The sequence below is a fragment of the Pinus tabuliformis genome, chromosome 3_1 (genome assembly GCF_031772625.1).
Source record: "Pinus tabuliformis cultivar Carrire ecotype Pingquan chromosome 3_1, CPIR1, whole genome shotgun sequence".
Lineage (NCBI taxonomy): Eukaryota > Viridiplantae > Streptophyta > Pinopsida > Pinales > Pinaceae > Pinus > Pinus tabuliformis.
Genome location: NC_142301.1, coordinates 782945529 through 782969679, shown reverse-complemented (window position 1 = coordinate 782969679; position 24151 = coordinate 782945529). Strand labels below are relative to the sequence as shown.

The window sequence follows — 24151 nt, the reverse complement described above, 5'->3', positions numbered from 1 at the left end:
AATAAATCAATTTGGTCAAATGTCTTCACGATCCATCACATAAATAGATTAGTGCCACTAATATATTTAATCTATTTATGTGATGATCTTGGCACTAGTATATTTATGAGATGGATCCTGGCACTAATATATTTATGTGATGGATCTTAAAGACATTTTTCTAAATAATTGTACTCACAAAAGCCTACATTTAGAGCTTGGTGCTTTCTCACAGATAGATTGTTGGCTACAGTAACAACGTAAATTGTAATAGATCCATTTGCTCAAGAACAATTAATAAAATATAACAACAAAGAGAGCAAGTTTTCTCTTGTGGCCTAATTTCTACTCACACGTGAGTTTTTTGAAGCAGTTTCTGTGGAATTGCATGCTCGAAATTTCAAGGTCTGAAATTTCAGGAGATGACCAAATTTATGAGATTTGACTAGTGTTGACTTCTGTTAATTAGTATTTGTTGGAGATGGATTGAAGGAGCGCTGACTTGGGTCTTTGTGGTAGTCTTGGTTTTGGTCTTGGTTTTTGGATATTTCACTTTGATTTGATTCTATAAGAAGAGGATTTTTCTTGGGTTTTTTCCCTTGTGGGGTTTTTCCTTGGCTTGGAACCTATTTTTTTGTGTTCTTTGTCTCTTGTGATCTCCATGTTTTTTATTTTGGTATTTGCTTGAAGAAGAGAACACAAAATTTAATAAGAAGCCAACAAACATTCACAAGCAATTATGAAGTAAGAGAAATGAACTGTAATCTACAAGCTTCTTGATCTCTCAACAGGAAAAAGCCAAACATGAGCTCTACCTCTTTATTATGACCATCACCTTGGTTCCTAGGGCCCCATGAGTGCCCCCACATCATTAAGGAACCCATGCATGTCCGAAACCTTGGTAGGTGATGAATTGCCCCACCTGTTTACCACTCAAGTATTAATCACCCCATATGCAGAGTACATTTTTCATGGTTAGAGCAGTCAAAAATCCAAAAAATCTTGATCATCTTTCAACAAGTTGTCAAAGTTATGTAATCCAAATTCTGTAGCCCTACGGGGTCATGATGTAAAAATGATTCTAGTATGTTTATAAATCCATGTAAAACATATAAATAGCTTAAGATTTTTGCTAGAGAGTTTCACTGTAGGGAGTTTTTTTCCTTAGTTAATTATGTATGTTTCCCAAACATAAAAAAATTGGTTAAGTTTTTCTCCCAAGCATAACCCAAAGCTAGAGTGGGGCTCAATGGTGAAGTCTTAGGTGAGTCCTAGAGTATAGAGCAGTGTTGTTAAAATCGCGATAAAATCGCGATTTTATCGGAAAATCGCGATTTTTTCCTCTGCCCGATCAAATCGCGATTTTTATCCGTAAAAATCGCCACTTTTTTTTTATACCGATTTTTATCGAAAAAATCGCGATTTTTTCGAAAATATCGCGATTTTTTTCGTAAAAATCGTGGGAGGCGCGGGTAGCGGGGTTTTATATGGCAAATTCGATTTTTTTTTAATTCATTGTGCTGTCGCCGCGCGGAGGAGGAGGAGAAGAGGTGAGGGAGAGGAGCTGAAGGGTTTCCGTCGGATTTGGGAGCGAATCCAAGCGTTTTTAGGAGGAATCCAAGCCAAGATCACCAATTTGTCCATAAAAGAGGTATGTAGATTAATTTTTTTTGGTTTTGCTTCTATAAAAACTTTGGTTTTCATTGTTTTTAAAGAATTTTTTGAAATTTTTCATTGATTTGGGATGGGTAATTTGTTATGACTATGAGAACCAATTTTTTATTTTTATTTTCTCATTTTTTTTAAACATTGTTTATTTTTTTTGAATTTTCATTGTTTTTTGGCATTTGCCATTGGCATTTGGTTGGGTAACTTGGGTTTAGAAATTGGGATTTTGGAAATAATTAACTTGTAATTTTGCAAATGCTAAATTGTAATTTGTATTATGTAATCCTAAATTCCTATTTCCTAATCCTTATTTTTCCATAGGTTTGCAAATTCAAAATTCAAAAACAAACATGCCAAGGAAATTGGATCCTTTCTGGGAATATGGTGACCCTAAAACTCCGAATGATAGACAAAACTTGTATTGCAAGTTGTGTGGAAAGGAAATATTCGGGGGGGTGTACAGGTTGAAGTTCCACCTTGCACAAATCCCTGGACATGATGTGGGGCCTTGTCTAAATACAAATGCTGAAATTATCCAAAAAGCCATGAGAGCATTGGGAGAATTAGAGCACACTAGAGAGGCCAAAGAAGAACTCAAAAGGCAACTAAAAAGGTCAGTTGAAGGAAGTGGGCCAAGTGGCACTGGTTCTACTGCAGCGTCAGTCAATCCGGTAGCTGCATCATCATATTTTGTTCCTCGAACCACACCTGGTTCACAACCAACTATTGGTTCAATGCTAAAAAGAACTGAAAAAGAACAAGCTGACAAGTTGATGACAAAATTTCTCCTCTGGAGTGATATTCCTTTTAGCATTATAAGGAGTAATCCATTTTTCCAACCTACTGTTGATGCTATTGCCAGTGTTGGCCCGGGGTACAAAATCCCTTCTCTTCATGATTTCAGAGGCTGGCTTCTTCAAGATGAAAAGCGTGACTGCACCCAAAGATTGGAGGATTTTAGGGCATCATGGGCACAAACAGGATGCACTGTTATGTCAGATGGTTGGACTGACCAAAAGGGGAGAACCCTTATAAACTTCTTGGTTAGTTGTCCCAAGGGGACTATGTTTATCAAATCTGTTGATGCAACTCATCAAATCAAAGATGCAAGAACTTTATGTGATTTGCTGGATGTGTTTATTTTGGAGGTGGGTGCAGAAAATGTTGTCCAAGTCATAACGGACAATGCTGCAAATTATGTTGCTGCTGGTAGAATGCTTATGGACAGGCATCCTACTTTATTTTGGACACCTTGTGCTGCCCATTGTATTGATTTGATGTTAGAGGACATAGGGAAAATTCCCTTTGTCAAAGAGGTTGTTGACTCATCAAAAAGCATCACAAAATTTATTTACAATCACACATCTGTGCTTAGCTTGATGAGAAAATGCACCAACAACAAAGAGTTGGTGCGCCCCGCCATTACACGGTTTGCGACGAGTTTCATATCTCTTCAATCCCTCTTGAATTCTATGTGGGATTTGAAGAGAATGTTTCTTTCAGAGGAGTGGCGTGCTTCGTCAATGAGCCGCAAACCAGAAGGAGAGGCTGTCTGCAGACTAGTTTCATACCAGGAAGACTTCTGGGCGGGAGTGCAGGAGGTGTGTGCTGTTACAGAACCTTTGGTAAAGGTTCTTCGGTTGGTTGATGGTGAGAAGCCCGCAATGGGCTATTTGTATGAAGCCATGGACAGGGCCAAAGAAGCCATTCGGTCCTACTATGATGATAAGGGAGATGATGGGTTTCAGAGACAACTCCTTCTATGGGAAGTCATTGATGAGCGATGGAACAACACACTCCATCGTCCCATTCATGCTGCTGGGCTTTTCCTGAACCCTGCAGTTTCTTATGCATGTGGGTTTAATTTTGATGTTGAGGTCGTGGAAGGATTATTAACCTGTGTCTAGAAGATGGTGAGATCTCCAGAAGAACGTATGGAGATCTCTAGACAAATTGAGCAATATAAGTTGTCAGGTGGCACATTTGGCTTTGAGATGGCTGTCATTGATAGGACGATTAAAATGCCAGGTATTTTTTAGTTTGTAGTATGTACTTTGTAACTTTGTTTCAAATTTCATTGTTTCTTCAAATTCCATTTTTTTCTTATGTTTATTTAAAATTTTATTTGTAATTTTGTTGTAGACGCATGGTGGAAGATGTATGGTGGCAGAGTACCCCTTTTGCAAAATCTTGCCGTACGCATCCTCAGCCAAACATGCAGCTCCTCGGGATGTGAGCGCAATTGGAGTGTATTTGAAAAAATACACAACAAGAAGCGCAATAGGTTAACACTTAAACATTTAAAATATTGCAAATTTCCAAATAAATTTTTGAATTCATTAAAGTTTTAAACAATATTTTTTTTATAATATTAATTATTAATTATTATTTCATGAACTTTGTACAGGTTGGAGTCCCATAGACTTAATGACATGGTCTATGTCTACTACAATCTTCGATTGTGGGCGAGACAACTAGAGAATCAGAAGACACCTGATACGGAAGCCATCTCATTGGATGGGATTGACACCACTGCTGAATGGAGGGTTGAGACCGAGAGGCCTCTCATGGATCCCACTGAGGATTGGTTAGTGCAGGATGAGGGGGAGGAGGAGGAGGAGGAGGAGGAGGAGCAGGAGCAGGAGCAGGAGCAGGAGGAGTTGGAGGAGCAGGAGGAGGAGGTGACACCGCCTACCCGGGCTACCCGGGCTACCACTACCACCAGTAGAGGACGTGGTCTCCGTCCACCTCAGCCTCCTGTAGCTGCTACTACTAGTTCTTCAGCTTCTAGAGCACGTCAGACTCCACTGCCATTTCCACCAGCACAGGCACCAGCTTCTACATCTAGAGGGAAAGAGAAAGCTGTGCCATTTTCTCGCAAGAGGGGCAGAGGAAATCAATAGGATTAGACTTTCATTTTATTGTATATGACATTATGACATGATGAGATACATTATCATATTTTTTGTTGATATTTTGAGGTTGAGTTGGACTTGGGACTCAGGACTTACTATTCAGGACATGATTCAATGTTATGTGATTTTAGCGCTAGAAATGATATTAAACATCTTATATATTAGTTTTTTTATCATATTTATGTGTCAATGTATTTATTTTATGTTGTAGATGGTTTAGATATTAAAAAAATTGAAAAAAAATGAATATTTTTGTGCCAAACGCTTTTTTCCCGCTTTTGTCGATTTTTTCCGCTTTTTTCCCGGCGCCGATTAAATCCCGATCGCGCTTTGTGCAACATTGGTATAGAGTATATGTAAATTGTCATTCTAGATCATGTCTAATGTTTCATAGAATTTGGTTGTGTCTAGAGGTCATTTTTTTTTTTATTTGTCAAAATTCCCCTTCTGCACGACATTTTTTTAGTAATATTTGATGTAAATATGTAAAAAGTGATGTCTATAAAAGTTATAGGAGGTATGAGTGCTTAAAACTGCACTTCAACTCCCAAACTTTCTATCTAGACACACCTTGAGGGTGGAAAAATATGTTTAAACCCTATGTTGCATGAGTTTTTGGAATGTGGGAATGTTGGGAACTTGGGTACGGGTGTCGGGAACAACTAGAGGTTTCCCCAAAATTTATAGGAAACGGCTAATTGGGAGCGGTAATATTATATAATAAAAAAAAAAAAAAAAAAAATAAAAAATATTTTTTTAATTATATAATTTATATAATAATCAAAATTAATATTGAACCAAAATATTCAAATATTAAAATCAATTTAAATATATAAATAATAAGTATATAATCTCTCTTGTATATAAATATATTCTTTGGGTGTCTTTCTCCTTGAGTCTCTCCCTTATATATATATAAAATGTCAAGTTCATTATCAGTGCTCTGACACATGACCAGTCTTTGAAACAATTTGGCTTAAAAATACAAAGGAACAATTTTACATATGTTTCTCTAGTTATTATTAAGAGAAAAAGCAAAGCAACTCTAATGTTTAAGCATTGATTGCCACATATAATATGCACGCACAATCTTCTGCGATATATTTACTTAAACAACAAAATAAATACTCATCAACATGACATCCCCAATATCGCCCTTACATCGAGGTACCACACACTTCCTTAACCCATCAAGAGATTGCTCTAGTTTCTCAATTAAGGATATTAGTGTTAAGGATGTCTTTGGCCTTTCTTCCTGCGAAGGTTTCAACATATGCTCGTGTTTTGTGGGCAGTTCAACATAATGGTTAAGAGCATGTGTTTCCTCCTAAGAGTTCACAGGTTGAAAACCAGAGGGAGGTAGAGTATGTATGCCTTCGTAGACTTAATAGTTAAATCACTGCGCAGAGGTGGGTCCCTTATCCCACAAACAAGTTGGTCTCATACACCAATTTGGTGTCTGGCTTGGCTGTGATCTTAAAATTGGATAATAATAATAATAATAATAATAATATTTCTCTCCAGGCTTTGTATTCCCCAACCCCAGGGAATGCCAAAACTCCAAAAAAAACAGTCTTCAAAGCTCCGAGAACTTTCCCCAGCTCCCATTGCAGCTCCCACGGAAAAGGTAATGTTCTCATACAGTTCTAAAGCTCCTGGGAGTGCGAGAACCATTGGAACGAGTTTCCCACCTCTCGGGAGTGGTTCCTGTGTAATAGAGTTTAAACCCCTCTAGAGTCATATTTTATATATTTTTCGCATAAAATGACAAATAATTAGCTGGAAATTGGTCAGAAAATTAAAATGAGAGAAAATAAAAATTCTCTCCAAGTGGAAAAATAATTAAAAAGGTTGTGGACTTTCCCGAGGAAGGAATCAAGGAAAAAGTTGAGGAATCTCCATGATTTAAGCAAGGAAAAATCCCTCAAAAATTTGTTGGCCCAAGAAAAAATAATTTTGAAGGAAAATCAAATTTCTTGGTTCAAGATGGTTAAGTTGAAGGAGAAAATTTCGAGTAAAAATTTGGGAAGAAATATCTTTGGATCGAAATCACTTCCATCTTCAAGGAAATTGAATTTTTTCCTCATCAAGGGACAAGATTATTTTGACATGGATCAAGCATTCAACTAGCGGTTTTATTTTGGGATCAAGTCAAATTTATGCAACTCATGGAACCTAGCCATTTTCACGTGGAGAGGGATCTAGATCTCTCATTTTTTCTATAAATTGAGCTCATGCTCCTCCTTGTAAACTATCTTTGGTCAGTCTCTGATCATTGTAAACAAGCTCTTGGCTTTGGAAGCTCCATTTTTTTTTGAATAATATAACAAAGTCTTTGGGGTTCAATTCGTGGCGGTATTCCTCTTCTATTTTTTATGGTGAACTCATTTTGAATCTTGTTCTTAATGCTCTACTAGTTTTAAATTAAATCTCTGTTATTTCACTTGTCATTGGCGGATCTTCTATTTGCTTAGGTATCTTGCATTAGTTTTTGAGTTAGGAGAAACACTTTAGAAGTAGTGACTCTGTTGGGTTTTTGGTTGAACCCCTAGGCCTCTATTTCACTGTGTTATATTACTCCTTGTGATCTAGTAGATTTCATCTTCAGTGTGTAGAGATCATTCTAGTATTCAAATCTTGGGCATTAGGGGATGTCTTTGGTTTGACCAACCAACTCCCAGGACTTAGAAATTGAAGAGCCTACATTGTTTGGCATCAAAGACTTATTTAATGATTTTGTAGGAGTTTCTGAGCCATTGCTTGTAAAAACTTATTTATCTCATCTATTCTTTTTATATTGTGCTATAACCGAATAGATCTGGCTAATCATGGCTCATTGTGTGTAGATCTGTAGATTTTGTAAATATTTTCTAACCCTTGTATATATGTCTTACTCTTTACATATAATTGTGTTCATCTTGTGTATATATTTTGGGTTTTTCTTATTGTTTTTTCTTGCATATCTGAAGGTGAGAGTAGGGATTTGATTTGGATCTCTTCATAGATAAATTTTGGAGGTGGATTTGGTTGAAAATCAAAGGAAAATCGAGATTTTTGAGGCTCCAATACCCTTGTTTGTGGATTTTGGAACCCTCCTTTTTCCCTCATATTTGTTCATCCCAACCGCTAGGGTTTGAGGGCTTTAACTTTGAATTTTGCAAAGGGTCTAACATTCAGCGGCCTGGGTATTTTTTTTTTTTTTTTGTGAGGGCTGCAAGCCTCTTGGGGTTCTTTTTCCTCAGGCCACAAGCACAAGAGGGGTTTCCCTTCCTTCTAAATCAAATTTCTTAAAGGGTTTTTCATTTTTTTTTAAACCTTTTCTCATACTATTTTGGATGGATCTCATCTAGAGTTTTATTTTTGTAGATGTACACAATTTTGGTGATGTTGCAGGCTTGAGAGGCCTTCTAAGTTACTCAAACAGAGGGTTTTAAAATTTTTGTGGTTTATAATTCTATTTTGGGATTTTTCTAAGGAAGCCGCAAGCAATTTTGGCATTGATCCACCAAGTCGCAGGCCTTTGAAAGATTGTTCTTTCATTGATGCCAAGAAAGTCCAACCCTTGGACGTTTTTTGCAGAGGAGATCTAAATCTTTTTGAAAGGGTTTTCATCAAAATTTTGGCAAAAATTCATCGTTTGAAGGCTTGGAATAATTGCTAATTTTGTAGGTCACAAACCCATAAGCTTCTCTAGTCTAGAGCTTGGACGTTCAATAAAAAATCAAAATTTTTGAAGCTTCAAGGCCTAGAGGGTTTGAGAAATTAATCAATTAAAAATTTCAAAATTTAATTCTAATTTTTTCCAAGGCTGTGAGCCTTTGAGGGCCCATTCTCCTACTGGCTGAAAGCACTTTCAAGGTTACAGTTCATTTTTGAGAGAGCTACAGCCAATTGGAGATTTTGGAGTGAATTCTTTGAGGATTTTTTAATTAATTTTGAAGCAGATATATTGTGATTGCCTCGTTGATTTTTTGTAGCTTGAGGGGAAATCTTTATTGTTGCAATATCAATATATAAATATATATATATATTTGTAAATCTCCTCGAGTTTGCAGAACCCTTCTTTCTGTCTAAAGGGTTTCTCTCATTGTAATACTATTAATAAAAAACATCTTGTCTCTAGAGGGAGCTTGGGATTTTCCCATAGTATCGCACCTCCTTATTTAAAAGGGAGGAATTTCTTGTGATCTTAGCTTAGCTTTCCTTCACTGTTTTCTTAGACTATAAATCTGATTACTAATTGGTTTCATTGCTCTCATTTGATTAGTTGGAGTTTCACTTTCATTATATCTTAGATCTAATCTCTTGGGTTGCATTTCTTCTTTGTCACTTGATCTAATTGCTCTTGTCATCCTATTGGCTATTTAAATCTAGTTGCAATTGAGTAATTTTCTGTCTTAAGCTCATTTGTATCTCAGATTTTAAGTAGTTTTCTATTTTCTGATTAGCAATCTCATCAACCATCATTTACCTGTGCTTGCGTCATATATTCCTCACTTGATCCATTGTCACAACATAATATAAGTGAAGAAACATTTAAACAACACTTTCATATTAAAGGCATTTGAGTTATTATTCTAACATTTTCATCTAATTGTCATTTCCTTTACTAACTCCGTTTCATTGAATAATCTTTACATGCTTCATTGAATCATTGTCGTAAACTGATCTCATTGTGATCTTATGTTCTAAGCAATATTAGCATAAGTGGATTAGTATTTCTTTCTTTAAAGCATTTGGTTATAATTATAACTCATTGAAGCATTTTGTTAGCATTGCATTAACATTTGCATTCTAGATCTAGACTTGCATCCTTAAAATTTGCCTCCAAGCATAAGCTTGGTTGATAGAAAGTTTAGGGCAACATTCTCCACTATTCAATTTGATAGGCTTGACCCTTAAACAACTTTTGAAACAGGTGACCTTGTAGTTCTCTTGTGGCCTAGTCCCTTGTAGGAATGAAAACGCTTGGGTTGCTAGAAGCCCTGGGTAGGTATCGTTAATGAGGTCATAGCCTCCTTCCCCAACACTTCTTCCAAGAACCTTGTTCTAAGACAAGTTTTGACAGTTGAGGAGAAGGCATTCAGATTTCAGTTTTAGGCATATAATTTAAAATTAACCAAGATCCTTGCATCTCACATAGTTTAGTCTTGCATTCATTCATCTAACATTGTCTTTCAGTTGGTTATTTGTAATTGGAATTGTGGACTAACTATTTCCTTGCAAGATTTTCCTTATATTCTCATGCTTATCAATTTCCTGCTCATTGCTTTTGAATATCATAGCATTTTAACTTAAAGTACAAGCTCTCTTTTCTTGCAAGTTTTATCTCAAATTTTATTGCTCATATTTCTAATTGCATATAATCTCTTTATCTCTTGTACTAACACTTGTCTTGCAATGTTGCCTATCTTTGTAACTTGAAACATTTTCACTTACAAGTATCATAATCTCGAACATTGTTATTAAGGCAGTGGTCTTTCATCTTTTATCTCATTAAGTGTCATATTGATTTAATTTGATCTATCCTCAAACATCCACATTGCTCAATAATAATCTTACTTGCTAATCAATCTTAAATCATGTTATCTAGAGAGGTAATTGCCTTGCTCTTGGTCTCCTAGACTTGTTGTTTCCAACAAGTTTTCCTTATCCTTAGGGACTACCCCCCTTAGCTTACCTAGAGAGAGCTTAAATAGAGTGAGTAGGGAATCGGTGACAACCCCTACTATGAGGGTTGCGCCTTAAATACTATGCCTTGTGGGGTTATAAACTTTTCCCACATCTAGGTGTACATCTTGGACGACAACAACACCTTAAGGGGGTAATAACTGCTTATATTATACAAAACATGCTTTCATTTCCTGGAGCCCGGAGTAGTGATACAAAGAAAAAAAAATCAAGAAAAAACAAAAGACAAATGAAGAAGGGTAGAAAAACAAAGGCCGGGGTAACTCATGTATCCATGATTGCTCCCTCCTATATCTATACACCTAAATGTGTGGACATCCCTCATTGTTACCATCCTTGAACCCATGTCATTCAACCTTGAGACCCTCGTGTCCATATTCATTGCATCATTATTCACATGACCCCTATCAATTGAAGGATGTACCTTGGACCTGTCTTACCCTTAGGGGTTGGAAACACCTAATAGGGTTGTTTATTAGCCACTCTTACCTAGGGAGGTAACACTACTACAAGCTTGAAGCCCTAAATTTGGAAGGGATGCCCATTATGAAGTTTCATTTGTTCCCTTGATTAACAAGCTTGGTTCACTTAGATGTGTTAATGAGTTATTGTACTTGATGGGGAGGAAGCACATTGGATCTTATATGTAATTGGCAGGTGGTTTCATCATGGGTTGGGCAACCTAATTGGGGCCCAAGCCCACTAGAGGATCATATTGACATTTATAGGGGGATCCATTGAGAGCCATGGGACTCCATCATGTGTTAGAACATCATTTCATGCCATGGGTACCCTCAACACCTTCAACGGTTTGTTCATTGCCCCACATTATTTGCGAGATGATGCACTTGGACCAGTGTGCCCTGATCGACTTAGCATTATCATGGCAATTGATCCAAGGCCCAAAGGAGGTTTGTCTCACCCTTGAGACATGGGAGGGTATGCACAATCATCAAAGCCCTCATTTGGAGCATTGTACGTACTTTTCTTTCATTTGGAGACCCATGAGACCAACAGATGTGGCCCAAACCCACTTTGGGGCCCCACATGATGATTTGCATGGAAAATTAGGGGACACCCCCTAATTCATCTTTATTGGAGCCATCTCTCTCATCATGGCACTTAGAGGACTTAACGTGGCCCTCCAAGGACCCTACATCATCATGATGTCATCATCAACTCATCTTGCTTATGGAAGGCTAATTCATCATTTGTGATAGCTACTTGGTCGGCTTGTGACCAAGACTTTTTTCTAGCACATTATATTATGATTTTGGGGGCTCATTAGGCTAATTCGATTTAGAGAGACTCATATAAATAGAAATGTGACTCATTTGTGAGAAGTCATCATCATCACTTGGATTCTTCTCTTGTAAAAGAACACACACTTTTTCTTTGGAAGCTACTGCAGATTCTTTGATGCATTTTGACATTTGGAGCTAAAATTTTCGATCTTCTTTGGAGCTATCTCATGATTTGTGGATGGATATACCATGATATCATCTTGTAAGTGCTTCTTGTTGAATATTTTCTTGAAATAATGTCTAATGTATGGAATTGTTGCAACAAGGTTAATGCAATTGTGCCCTAATTACTGAAAATCATTTTTGGAAAACTTTTTGGTTGGCAATTGCATATGCCATGCTCATTGTAAGGCAAATGATGAATGTTCCTAGTGGATGAAATGTTGTCTTTTTTCCATAAAACATCATAAATCTTGAGTGGGTAAATGTTGAAGGTTAATTGACAGGGCATCATCCTTTAACTTCCTTAAGGACGGTTTTGGCCAATTTGAATTTTGAAAGCATCTAGGAATCCACAGCCCAAAGGATTCGACACTAATCCAAGAAACTTGGTGATCAAACTTCTCTTTCTCCATATTTTCTCTTCATAAACTTCGGTGCGTTAAAGGTAGGGCGAAAATCTAGGGCTTGCAGCGAAATTTTAGGGAGGTGATTTTTCGGGAATCTGAGATTCCAAACATCAAGCTCAGGGTCTAGGCTACCACGATCCAAGTTTGGTGGGCATCCACTCGAGTTTCAGCCATAAAATCTCTTGCCCTATGTACTACTCTAAGAGGGAAATCCTAACTATTTCTCTCTCACCTTGGGGACTTCTTTGAGGGTTGTATTAGCTTAGTATTCATTGGAATAAATCATAAAAAGTCCTTCCTCCTCCCCTGCCTTGACCTAGTGTGTACCTTGGAAGTAATTTCTTCTCACTATTATTCATAAAACCCCAGGTCTATCACAAGTATTTCCTTCTCTGAAAGGGAGCAAAGAGCTTCTTATAATTGTTAAAACATCACATAGAGCATCTTTGGGAGGTCCTACTTCATCACCTAGAGTCTTGATCTTAGGAATGCCTATTATCATTGCATATCTCAAAACCCTAAGTCTTGAACTCCTTGTCTCAAGGCTTTTCTTGGAGAGCGTTTTAGCTTCTTTGAAGCATTGAGCCATTGTTGTGTCTCTCCTTGAATGGGCATTGTGAAATCACATTATACCCGATTATTGATCTTCTTGTTGTAAGTGATTCCCTTCCCACTAGGACTCCTCCCATATGTGAAAGTCTGTAAAGAGCAGGGGACATTGATTGTGGTGACATTGGGTCATTATCCCATTGTTATCACTTGGTCTAACTCCTTGTCCTATAGGGTTCCCTTCTTAGGGCCTCCTAGATGTGAAAATTTCTGAATCTAACACATCAGAAACCCCTACTGCAATATCTGGTTTACTATCTCCTACTTGTCTTTTACATTAACAAGTTATTTAATAACATAAACATCGAAGTAAACACAATTGCAACTTGCACAAATATACAGATCAACCACTGAAATAAACTGAGACAAGATAAGGGACATCGTTATTTTTGGGACAATCGTCCCCGGGGAAACCCAATTCGGGGAAACCGGTGCAACATATATGAGAGTTTTATTATCAAGCAAATTTTTGAATACAACTAGGGTGCAAGAAATGGATCACCCTTCAGAGAATATATTTGGCAGTAGTACCTCTCTCCGAAGACGGATATTTTGGAAAATCAGCAACCGGATGATCAACCCCACAGTGACTCTGATTGTTCCTTGTGCTGGACAGCGAAATCTGCTCCAGGCACTCCTCTGGAACTACATCACCCTCTTTGGAACTGTGTCACCCTCTCTCGGCTGATCGACCCTCAGTCTGCCCCACAAAACCTCCTCAACGTAGCCTCTTCAGCCCAACGTCAGCGTCTACAGCCGTTTGCGTCTCCCTGAATCAGCCTCTGCGACTTTCTGTGTCATCCTCTGCGGCTTTTTGCATCAGCCTTTGCGTCCTCTACGTCTGCCTCTTCGGCTTTTGCATCCTCTGCGCTGGCCTCCTTAGCCTCTGCGTCAGCCCTCCTAGGCTCTGCGCTGCCTCTTCCGACACTTTGCTGCCTCTCTGATATGTATTCTTCAACCTTGGATCGAAATCCCTTGCTGAACTGCCCCTCACTGCAACTGATCTCTAACTCGATTTCCTTAGCAAACCCAGCCCTAGAAAATCGAATTCTTGATCTCTCTTGGTGTGTCTCCAATTGACCCTCAAGCCTCCTCTTATACTTTTCCTGTTGACGATTCAATAGCTGAGATTAAGTCCATAATCAATGGTTAAGATTAGATCTGGCTTAATCCTCGTCTCTTAGAAGTTTCCCACCCATTTTATATTAAATTTTAATACACATTAATATTTTAATTTTCCTAAGTTTAGACTTAGGAACCCCATTAAAAATATTAATTATTTTAATATCTCTTCATCCGGGTGGAATTTCTCCAAACGATTTCTGGGTCTTGGAGATCTCATGTGCCTTATCCTCTCCACCAATTTTTATGGCTAGAGCACATTCGATGCTACCCAAAATCAACACTAGATTGTGTGGTAACAAGCACAACCCATTCATATGTATCGTTATGTACTTGTCATTATGGCTAAGGGTACATTTTTTATTCTTTTATTATACTACTAGGTGTGATTAGGTAGACCTATTCAAATTTGATATGTAGGCTTAATAAACCTCTTGGGGTGTTTTCCTTGTTTTGTGGTCCCATAACCCTCATTTAAGGGGATGCCCTCCCTACTTAAGGGACCCCTATGTTGAATTGTGTATATAATAATACAAAACTCAAGCTTTGTATTTGCATCATCTCATCTTTTGAATGTTCTTGATCTCTCTTACAAGTTTTATCAACAAGGGCATCTATATCTTTGGCATTTCTTGTGCAGTGCAATTGTGATTGAATTTCCAGAGAAATTGGATTTGTTTTTGGTTCCATTCAATTTGCTGTGTTCATCTGGGAATATCAGCATTTTGTTGCATGCAACACCCAGTGTATCAATTTTATCAATAAGCATATCGATTAGTACTTTAGAGAAAGACATTGTAAAGAAGTTATTATTATTATTTTAATCTTTGTGGTCGTGTAAATAGTCCTGACATTCTTTTTTCTTGGAGGCCTTCTAAAACGTCTTGCGTTCTCAGGTGTCGTGTGGAATGAAAGTATCTTATAACAGGAATTTGAAATGGCATGTAATTATCTTAAGTGTCCTATCTAGTATCTAGAAATTGTCCTTATAAACAAAATTGACCTCTAAAGTTTAACGATTTAGGGGATATCAATTAAACAAAAAATCTTTTCTTTTGCTATTGCCAATGTTGATGAGACTGTTAAAAACAATGACTTCAATTGAAGCTTCTTGCCTGTTGCAATTCATAACTTCCAACAGTGCCATTAATGATTTCAAGCTTGAATATTTTAGGCCAATTCTTGTAGCCATAATTGTTTCTTCGCTGTTTTCCCCAAACGTTTTTGTCCTGCATCATGTTTTACTATTTTTCTTATTCTATTTAGTGTTTTAAAAACCGGCCGGTCTGAATCGGTAACCGGTCAAACTGGCTGGTTAGCTAGTCCATCGGGTCAAATCGACATAAAAACTTAGTTTGACCCTCCATTTCTTAAAAAAAGTGGACAAACTGGTCCTAACCGGCCGGTTCTGTCCTAAACCGAGCGATTTATTGCCAGGGCAACTATAAACCCCACAGAATGCATTTTTGTGAGTTTTGAAGCTGTTTTGAGGGAAATTCGGGGTTGTGTTCCTCCAAAAATAGCCCCTCCAAGAAAAACATGCCTACCCTCTCATTTCCCTGACACATCTCAACCCTAACAATGTTGGCAATTAATGGTAATGTTAAATTCTTAAAGTAAAAGGATGAAAATGAAAATTTTAACATTACCATGAAATGACTCAGGATGCTTGAGAGTGGTTTCGAGCTTATTGGATTTCATATGGAGAAACTAGAATTTTAGATTTCACTCAAAATTCAGCAGACTTAATAGTTTTCAGGATTTCATGGTTTGGGGGTTTCCATTGTTTCCATTTGATTTTATTGTGCGTGAGGGTATGAGATTGGCATTTGATCAAGAGCATGAAGCCCTTTAAGAACCTTGATCGTGGTGGCATTGATTGTTGAACTTTGTTGATGTTGGTGGTATTGATTGTTGAACTCCTCTACCATGGCCTTAACAAGAATGCACCCTTCACTCAAACCAAAATCATTGGTTAGGCATGTTAAGCCCAATGTTGTGAAAATAGTGATCGGGATTAAATTGGCGCGGGGAACAAATCGGAAAAAATCGGAATTATCGGGAAAAAATCGGAAAAGATCGGGAAAAAATCGTTTGGTACAAAAATATTCATTTTTTTTCATTTTTTTTTCTAATTTTTTTAATATCTAAACCATCTATAACATAAAATAAATACATTAACACATAAATATGATAAAAAACTAATATATAAGATGTTTAATATCATTTTTAGCGCTAAAATCACACATAACATTGAATCATGTGCTGAATAGTAAGTCCTGACTCCTGAGTCCCAACTCAGCCTCAAAATATCAACAAAAAATATGATAATGTATCTCATCATGTCATAATATCATATACAATAAAATGAAAGTCTAATCCTATTGATTTTCTTTGCCCCTCTTGCGAGAAAATGCCACAGCTTTCCCTTTCCCTCTAGATGTAGATGCTGGTGCCCGTGTTGGTGGAAATGGCAGTGGAGTCTGATGTGCTCTAGAAGCTGAAGAACTAGAAGTAGGAGCTATAGGAGGTAGACCACGTCCTCTACTAGTGACAGTGGTAGCCCGGGCAGGCGGTGTCACCTGGAAACATTACAATCTCCCAATCGTGAAATCCTGAAAAACTGATAAGTCTGCTGGATTTTAAATGAAATCTAAAATTCTACTTTCTCCATTTGAAATCCAATGAGGCTGGAACCACTCTCAAACATCCTGAGTCATTTCATGGTAATGTTACAAATTTAAGTAAAAGGATGAAAATGAAGATTAAGGAGAATGTCACTTTTACTTTAAGAATTTAACATTACCATGAATAGCATATCCATACTAGGGCCTAGACTTGATCATTAAGCTGCCCGACTCAAAATTTTTTTGTTTCTTTAAAAAAAATTGCATGAAAAAACCCAAAAAAACGTTATAAAACTATGCTGTCGTGACCCCCGGCGATTTTTTAAGTTTTTATCGTGATTTTTTCGTTTTTATCGCGATTTTTTCATAAAATCGCAATTTTTTCAATAAAAATCGGCGAAAAAAATCCGGCGATTTTTTCGTTTAATTATCGTGATTTTATCGGCAGAGGGAAAAAGTCGCGATTTTTTCATTTTATCGCAATTTTCACAACATTGGTTAAACCTTATCAATTTCTATGATGTTATAAGGTTGAGCAATCCAAGTCTGAAGACTTTGAGCTAGATGATGTTTATGTATCTCTTGTTGATGATGTTTATGTATTTCTAGTAGTGTTGAATCAATGATGAGTTTCATGAATGACCATGTCGATCAGTGTTTTGTAGTTTTGATGTCTATTTTTGCTACTACTACTAAAGTTGTAGAGGAGTTTTAGGAGTCCTCAAACTTGGAGCCATATTATTTATGTAGCTCATGTTGATGATCTCTTGTCTAGTAGTGGTGATGAGTTTGATCATGATGAGGAGTGACCATGTTGTTGATCACTGATATGTAGACTTGTAGTAGTTCAGTGACCCCATAGCTTAGAGCATTGTTTTCAGACTCTATAGGCCATTTAGAGCCTCATTGATTATGTATTTTGTTGCGGATATATATTGCACTCAATGCCATTTTGATATATTCACCTTTACATGGTATATAGATGAGCAAACCTTGCATATTTTGTTTCTATTGGCTTGGAATCATGGTTTTAAATCTTAAAAATAGTTTTTTTCATTAAAAAATAATTATTGAATGTATTTTTTAAACCGGTTCATTTAGACCTGACCAGTCCTGGTTCGACCAGTTCCGGTTCGAAACCTGGTTCATTAGGTGGACCAGTCCGGTCACTGGTTCCGGTCACTGGTTCTGGTTTTTAAAACATTGATTCTATTATTGTTTGTTGGGTTTAAACTTTAAACATAGCTCCTATGGTGTTATGTACAGTCATGTATAAGAGGACATATCAAAATAGCACCACACGTAAAATGATGACGCACAGAAAAGTCAGACATGATTTACATTCTCATTTAATATTTTATTGTAGAGATGAGAACCCTGTGCTGAAATTTGAAGCGTATTATATGGCAGAATTCATCTCATTTATTTTTTTCAGACTTATGCAAGACAACGAGATTCTAGATTGCCAGAGATTGGACTCTTAGTGGTCAAGTCCCTCAGGGTCACGAGTCGCTTTTTGGCTGGCTGCGACGTTTTTCTGAGAAAGAAAAAATGGGACTTCTATGCATATTCGAAGATATTAGATATGGCATTGGAATTAATGCTTACTAATTGTGGTTGACTAGAATGCATTAATAAGAGCTTCATGCTGAGTGGCCTGTGCTATTTTCTTACAATATTCAGTCACCTCTATGATCTTATTTTGATGGCTTAGTTGGGTTTTCAGTGTTGCATTCTGTCCTTATAAGCTACATGCTAACTTGCAGGAGAGTCTTTCATGGTAGAGCTTTTAAGAAGTGGTTGGCTTCTCAACTTGATTTTATCTCGTAGTCACTGTGATGAGTTTACTGTACGTTGGGCCTTCAATTTAAGTAAGTTTTTTTTGCTGTACATCTTTGTGGGATATTTTCATTTATTTTGATGTGATACTGGTAAATTTGTAGTGTTCATTTTTTCTTAGACTCTGGTAGAAATTTCATTCTTAATTTTTTATATGCCAGTGGCACACACGTCAAATGAAAATGTGGAGATGTCTGCTTGTGATTTCTTATGCAGCATCATTCTTTCAGGAACTGAGGTGTGTTATCTTTGTTCATTAAATGATTGTATAGTTCTTTTAATTTTATATAGATATAGTATTAGAGTTCATCTAGACTTTAGAGAAATATAGTTTTGTTGGTCGCAGGTTTAGTGACATTGCACTTCTGAAGCAAAAGATATGAGTTTTATAACTCAATTTAAAGATAAATGTCTTAAACAGAATCTCTACTAATAATAGAAATTCCATGAATGACTCTAGTTTATGCAGGGTTCATCAAGCCTTTGTACTCTTGATTGGGTTCCTACCTATGATCAAATTAAAGAAACTGTTCAAATATACGGATATTTGGAAGATTGTATGGGAGATGAGCGGATGCTCTCAGAAGATAAAGGTTAGCTAAGTTCAAGTTCATGTATTTTGTTTGTGACATGAAGACTTTGCTCATGCTATTGCTTTAAAATCTTTTCATCTGCTTGTAATATTCCTTTTGTTGTGATTTATTTCATTTAGTAGCATGGATGAATATAAATATGTCTTGGATGGCAGATGATTTTGTCTATGATGGGCCGCCAGAGAATATTCGGTCTTGGGTCAAATTTGTGGCTGCTTGCTGCCGGGCAAGGTTTGCTATGTTATGGATATTTCAGACATGTTTTCATTGTGGTTTGACTATTTAAGGTGTTTTTTCACTATGTTTTTCTCTGAAACTTGTTCATTTAACTTAACACTTTATATTCTGTTTTTTATTATAAGATCAAACTATCCTATGCATTGAATTCCCATGAAATGTCATGATATTTGTTAAATTAGTTAATTCAGTAGTGCTAAAGGATCAGTCTTCCATTTTTGCAACACAATAAAATACAAGAATTGTGGATTAATGTAAACTTACTCAGTTAGCATGTAATGTAAACCTACTCGGTTAACTGTACTTGTGGTGATCAGGTCGATGTTTTGTGTGCATAGATATAATAGCTTTGGTTATTTTATAGCTATCCAATTAGTATTGTTGTGTGTATTCAACGAGTGCGTCAAAAGGTCCCTTAAAAGCTTTAAGTCTGTTAGAAATGGCCCTTTTCAATCATGGAACAAGTTGGAAAAAATGCTCATAGTTTTGTTTTCTAATCATTTGTTGGGACTTGACACCAGGGCTGTGGGGGAGGCTCCCCCTTCCCCACACTTTCTCCTGGAGTGCACTCCGAACGGGAGCATTTTTCGGGAGCGCACTCCCGTAGCTCGAAAAATGCTCCTGGGAGCGTGTTCCCTGACGCTCCCTAGCGAAAAAAATCGCTTCCAGGCCTTTAGTGCCTGTGGCCCATATTGTTTTTTTTTTGGAGAGAAATGGGAGGGCCAAGGCAAATAAAAAGCAGTGTTGTGATAATCATGATTAAATCGGCGAGGGTCCGAAATAAATAAAAATCGTAAAAGTCAGGGAAAAATTGGTAAAAATTGGCAAATACATTTTTTTGTTTGTTTGTAATTTTTTAATATCTAAAGCATTGACAACATAAAATAAATGCATTGACACATAAATATGAAAAGAGAACTAATATATAAGATGTGTAATATGTCTAGTGCTACATCACACATAACAATGAATCATGTCCTGAATACTGAGTCTTGAGTCCTGACTCAGCCTCAAAATATCAACAAAAAATATAATAATGTATCTCATATCATGAGTCATAATATCATATACAATGAAATGAACCAAGTAACTAGTACTACTGATTTCCTCTGCCCCTCTTGCGAGAAAATATAACAACTTTCCCTCTAGATGAAGAAGGCCCTGGGGTTGGCAGTGGACTCTGTTGTGCTCTAGAAGCTGAAGAACTAGGAGCTATAGGAGGTAGACCACATCCTCTACTGGTGACCATAGTAGGTGGTGTCACCTCTTCCTCCTGTTGCTCCTCCTCCTCCTCCTTTGAAACTGCTACCCCCTCCACTACCTCCTCCTCTAACCAATCAAGGGTCGACTCCATGACATGCCTCTCAGTCTCATCCCTCCATGCAGCAGTGGTGTCAATCCCATCCAATGAGATGGCCTCCACATTAGGTGTCCTCTCAAGTTGCTTCACCCACAATCAGAGATTGTAGTAGATGTAGACCATGTCATAAACACACTGGGACTCCAACCTGTACAAGGGTCATAAATTAATAAATTAATAAATTATAAATAATAAATTAATAATTATAAAAAAATTAAAATAATAAATTATATTGTTTAGTATTTAATGAATTCAAAAAATTAATGTTGAAATTTGATGACTAAAAAGTTCCCTATGATCCCAACCCGGTTTTAATTTCACGTTATCACTCCCTTTCAGTGAAATGCCTTTTCCCATAAACTTACATTCAACATATAGAATTTTGGAAATGAAATTTTCAGATTAAAACACATGGGACTGTCAGCACATGCTGAAAATAAATATGTACATAAAGAGACCAACAACACGCATAAAAATACACACAGATTTTTGGTCAACTTAGACCTAGACAAAACCCCTTCAATCTTCTCTGGGGAAAACCTATTAGAGAGTTCTTCAAATTTATTTATCTTTCAAGCTTAGGAAAAATACATTTGCAGACAAAACAAAACAGCAAAATACAACTTATCTGTTTAGCCCAAAACTCCTTGAAATCATGCCCACTTTGCCTCGATTTCCATGCCCACTTGAGGCTGAAAATATGTACTGTACGGATACACATTGTATGGACTATACTATATGGATTCCGTATAGTCTGTACGGATTTTTCAGTTTTTTTTTAATCAAAAACTTCTCTCGAATGGCATGCAGCTCACAACATTAAATGCTGTTCACACTATACCTTTTGTTGTCTTCTATGCCTTGATTTTCGTGCCCAACTTTGCCCAGAAATCACTCCTTCAGCTTGCTGCAACAAATTTCTCTTTCAGAACTTTTTTCCAACTCTCAGCCTCCTTTCTTCAATCTGCTGCTCATGAAGAATGAATTGCAGTCTCTCCTTTCTTTTCCCCATTTGTTTCCCTAAATGACTTTTGGGCAACCCTAAGATCTAATGGTTTAGATTCATTTAGATCAAGGGATGAGAATAAATGTGCATTTAATTCTCACTTTCTATTTTTTAACTCACCCATTAAATAAAGTACTCACATTGTACTTTATGTCTAAAGTCACTTTTCACTTTATAATTTAACATTGACTTTACCACTTATAAAGTCACACTTAGGAAAATAGGTAGAGACTAACCCATGGGAAACCACTTGTCCAAGGTACATTAAAAATCAACAATTAATTGGAAATTTTTTCTTGGTGTGTATTTTTTCAAATACATTTCAATTGTGCTCGCATCCAAAGGAGCTACATGTTTGGTTGAGCATCCAAATGGCAAGCCTTTGGAGATTGGATACTTTGTCACCATCGCTTCTCTACCATGCATCTGCAAAAAATAAGATAAACATAAGAAAAAAGTTAAATATGGAAGTTGAAGCAAAGTATGAAGAGACAATGAAATTTGAAAAAAACTTAAGCTTACCTGGCATTTTAGTCTTCCTATCGACAATAGCCATGTCAAAGTTAAATGTGCCACCTGCCATCCTGTATATCTCCATTTCTTTGGAGATTTTTTCACATTCTGTTAGAGACGGCACCATCTTCTGAACACAAGCGAAGAATCCATCCATGATCTCAACATCAAATAAGAAACCATAGGAGTAAAAAAATGTGGGGTTCAAGTAGATCCCTGCAGCATGAATGGTACGACGGAGTGTATTGGTCCATCTCTCATCAATCACTTCCCATATCAGTTGTTATTTTTCGAACCCTTCATCCCCCTTATCATCATAATAGTTGCGAATGGATTCTTTGGCCCTATCCATGGTCTCATACAAGTAACCCATTGCGGGCTTGTCTCCATCAACTAATCGAAGAACCTTTACCAAAGGTTCAGTTATGCTATACACCTCCTGCACTCTTGTCCAAAAGATTTCTTGGTATGAAACTAGCCTGCATATGGCCTCTCCCTTTGGTTTGCGGCTATATGACAAAGCACAACACTCCTTTGAAAGAAACATTCTCTTCACATTCCACATAGAATTTAAGAGGGATTGAAGATATATGAAGCTTTTGGCAAACCATGTAATGGAAAGGCGCACCAACTCCTTGTTGTTGGTGAATGTTCTCATCAAATGAAGCATAGATGCATGATTATATGTAAAATTTGTAATGCCTTTCGATGATTCAACAATATCTTTGGAAAAATGAATTTTTCCTATGTCCTCCAACATCAAGTCAATGCAGTGTGCAACACAAGGTGTCCAAAATAAGTTAGGATGCCTCTCCATAAGCATCCTGCCAGTAGCGACATAATTTGCAACATTGTCCATTATGACATGGACAACATATTATGGACTTACCTCCTGAATGAACACTTCCAACAAATCACATAATAACTGTGCATCTTTGATATGTGCAGATGCATCAACAAATTTCATAAGCATTGCCCCCTTGGGAAAATTAACCAAGAAGTTAATAAGGGTTCTACCCTTTTGATCGATCCAACCATTTGACATCACAATGCATCATATGTGTACCCATGAGCCCCTAAACTCCTCCAATCTCTTAGTGCATTCAGCCTTTTCATTTTGAAGAATACGCCCTCTAAAATCATCATAAGAAGGGGCTTTGTACCTCGGGCCAACAATGGCAATAGGATCAATTGCGGGCTGGAAAAATGGTGTTGGGATTCACGATTGCCATTAGACCAAAACTTGCAGTCGTTAGTCAACGATCGCATTGCCAGAGATAAGGATCCACGAGAGGTGGTTAGTCCATGTCATGAAACACACGGGGAGCGTTTGTTTATCTAATGTCCAACAATCTCCCCCTCAACGCGAGTCGAGTGTATCGAACTTGTGACCTATGCTCTGATACCACTTGTTGAGAATCATAATTGCCGTTAAACCAAAACCCGCAGGTGTTAGTCAATGATCGCATCGCCAGAGATAAGGATCCATGAGAGGCGGTTAGTCCATGTCACGAAACACACGGGGAGTGTTGGTTTATCCATTGTCCAACAAATTGATTGTTCCTGGCAATGCTAAAAGGAACATCACTCCAAAGAAAACACATGCCCAACAACTTGTCAGCTCCTTCCTTCTCCAATTTTTTAAGAGCTGATGTGATAGATGGTTGTGCATCAGGGGTGGTTCAAGGAACAAAAAATTTTGAGGCAACTGTGGGGTTGACTACAAACACTGATGCTGAAGAAGAACCAGTGCCACTGTCATGGTCACCTCCTAATCCCACCGCCCCACCCCCTGCCATTTGGCTCTTCAAAGTTGCCCTTATCACTTTGGTTAAGGGTTGCGGGGGAGTGCCCTCCCCCCTCGCCACCCCAGCACCCGCTTCTGATTCATGCTCTGCTTGGGAGCAACAGGGAGCGCACTCCCTTTAAAAAAATTTTGCTCCTTGTGTTTGAGGGAATGATGAAGGGAGAGGTCGGGAGTGTTCACTCCTTTATTGCACCCCTTCGCTCCGGGAGCGATTTTTTAAGAGGTGGAGTGGTCAGGGAGCGATTTCTTCCGACCGTTCCCTCTCTTAAAAAAACTCTCCTATCGACACTGAAAAAAAGTTGTGCGGCGGAG

The 24151-nt window shown here is 37.5% G+C and overlaps 1 protein-coding gene across 6 annotated transcripts in view; it reads left to right on the top strand.

Moving 5' to 3' along the window:
- The window catches only part of LOC149189738 (uncharacterized), a 295417-nt gene that overhangs the window by 95150 nt on the left and 176116 nt on the right, over positions 1–24151 (top strand). For all 6 annotated transcript variants that reach the window (XR_016255924.1, XR_016255923.1, XM_089411922.1 and 3 more), the window contains 4 exons: positions 18251–18355; positions 18485–18561; positions 18784–18916; positions 19072–19147. Coding sequence is in view for 4 of the 6 variants with exons in the window: in XM_089411922.1 (XP_089268048.1) it covers positions 18251–18355; positions 18485–18561; positions 18784–18916; positions 19072–19147 (391 nt within the window). In the remaining 2 variants the exon portion in view is untranslated. The remainder of the gene's footprint in view (positions 1–18250; positions 18356–18484; positions 18562–18783; positions 18917–19071; positions 19148–24151) is intronic.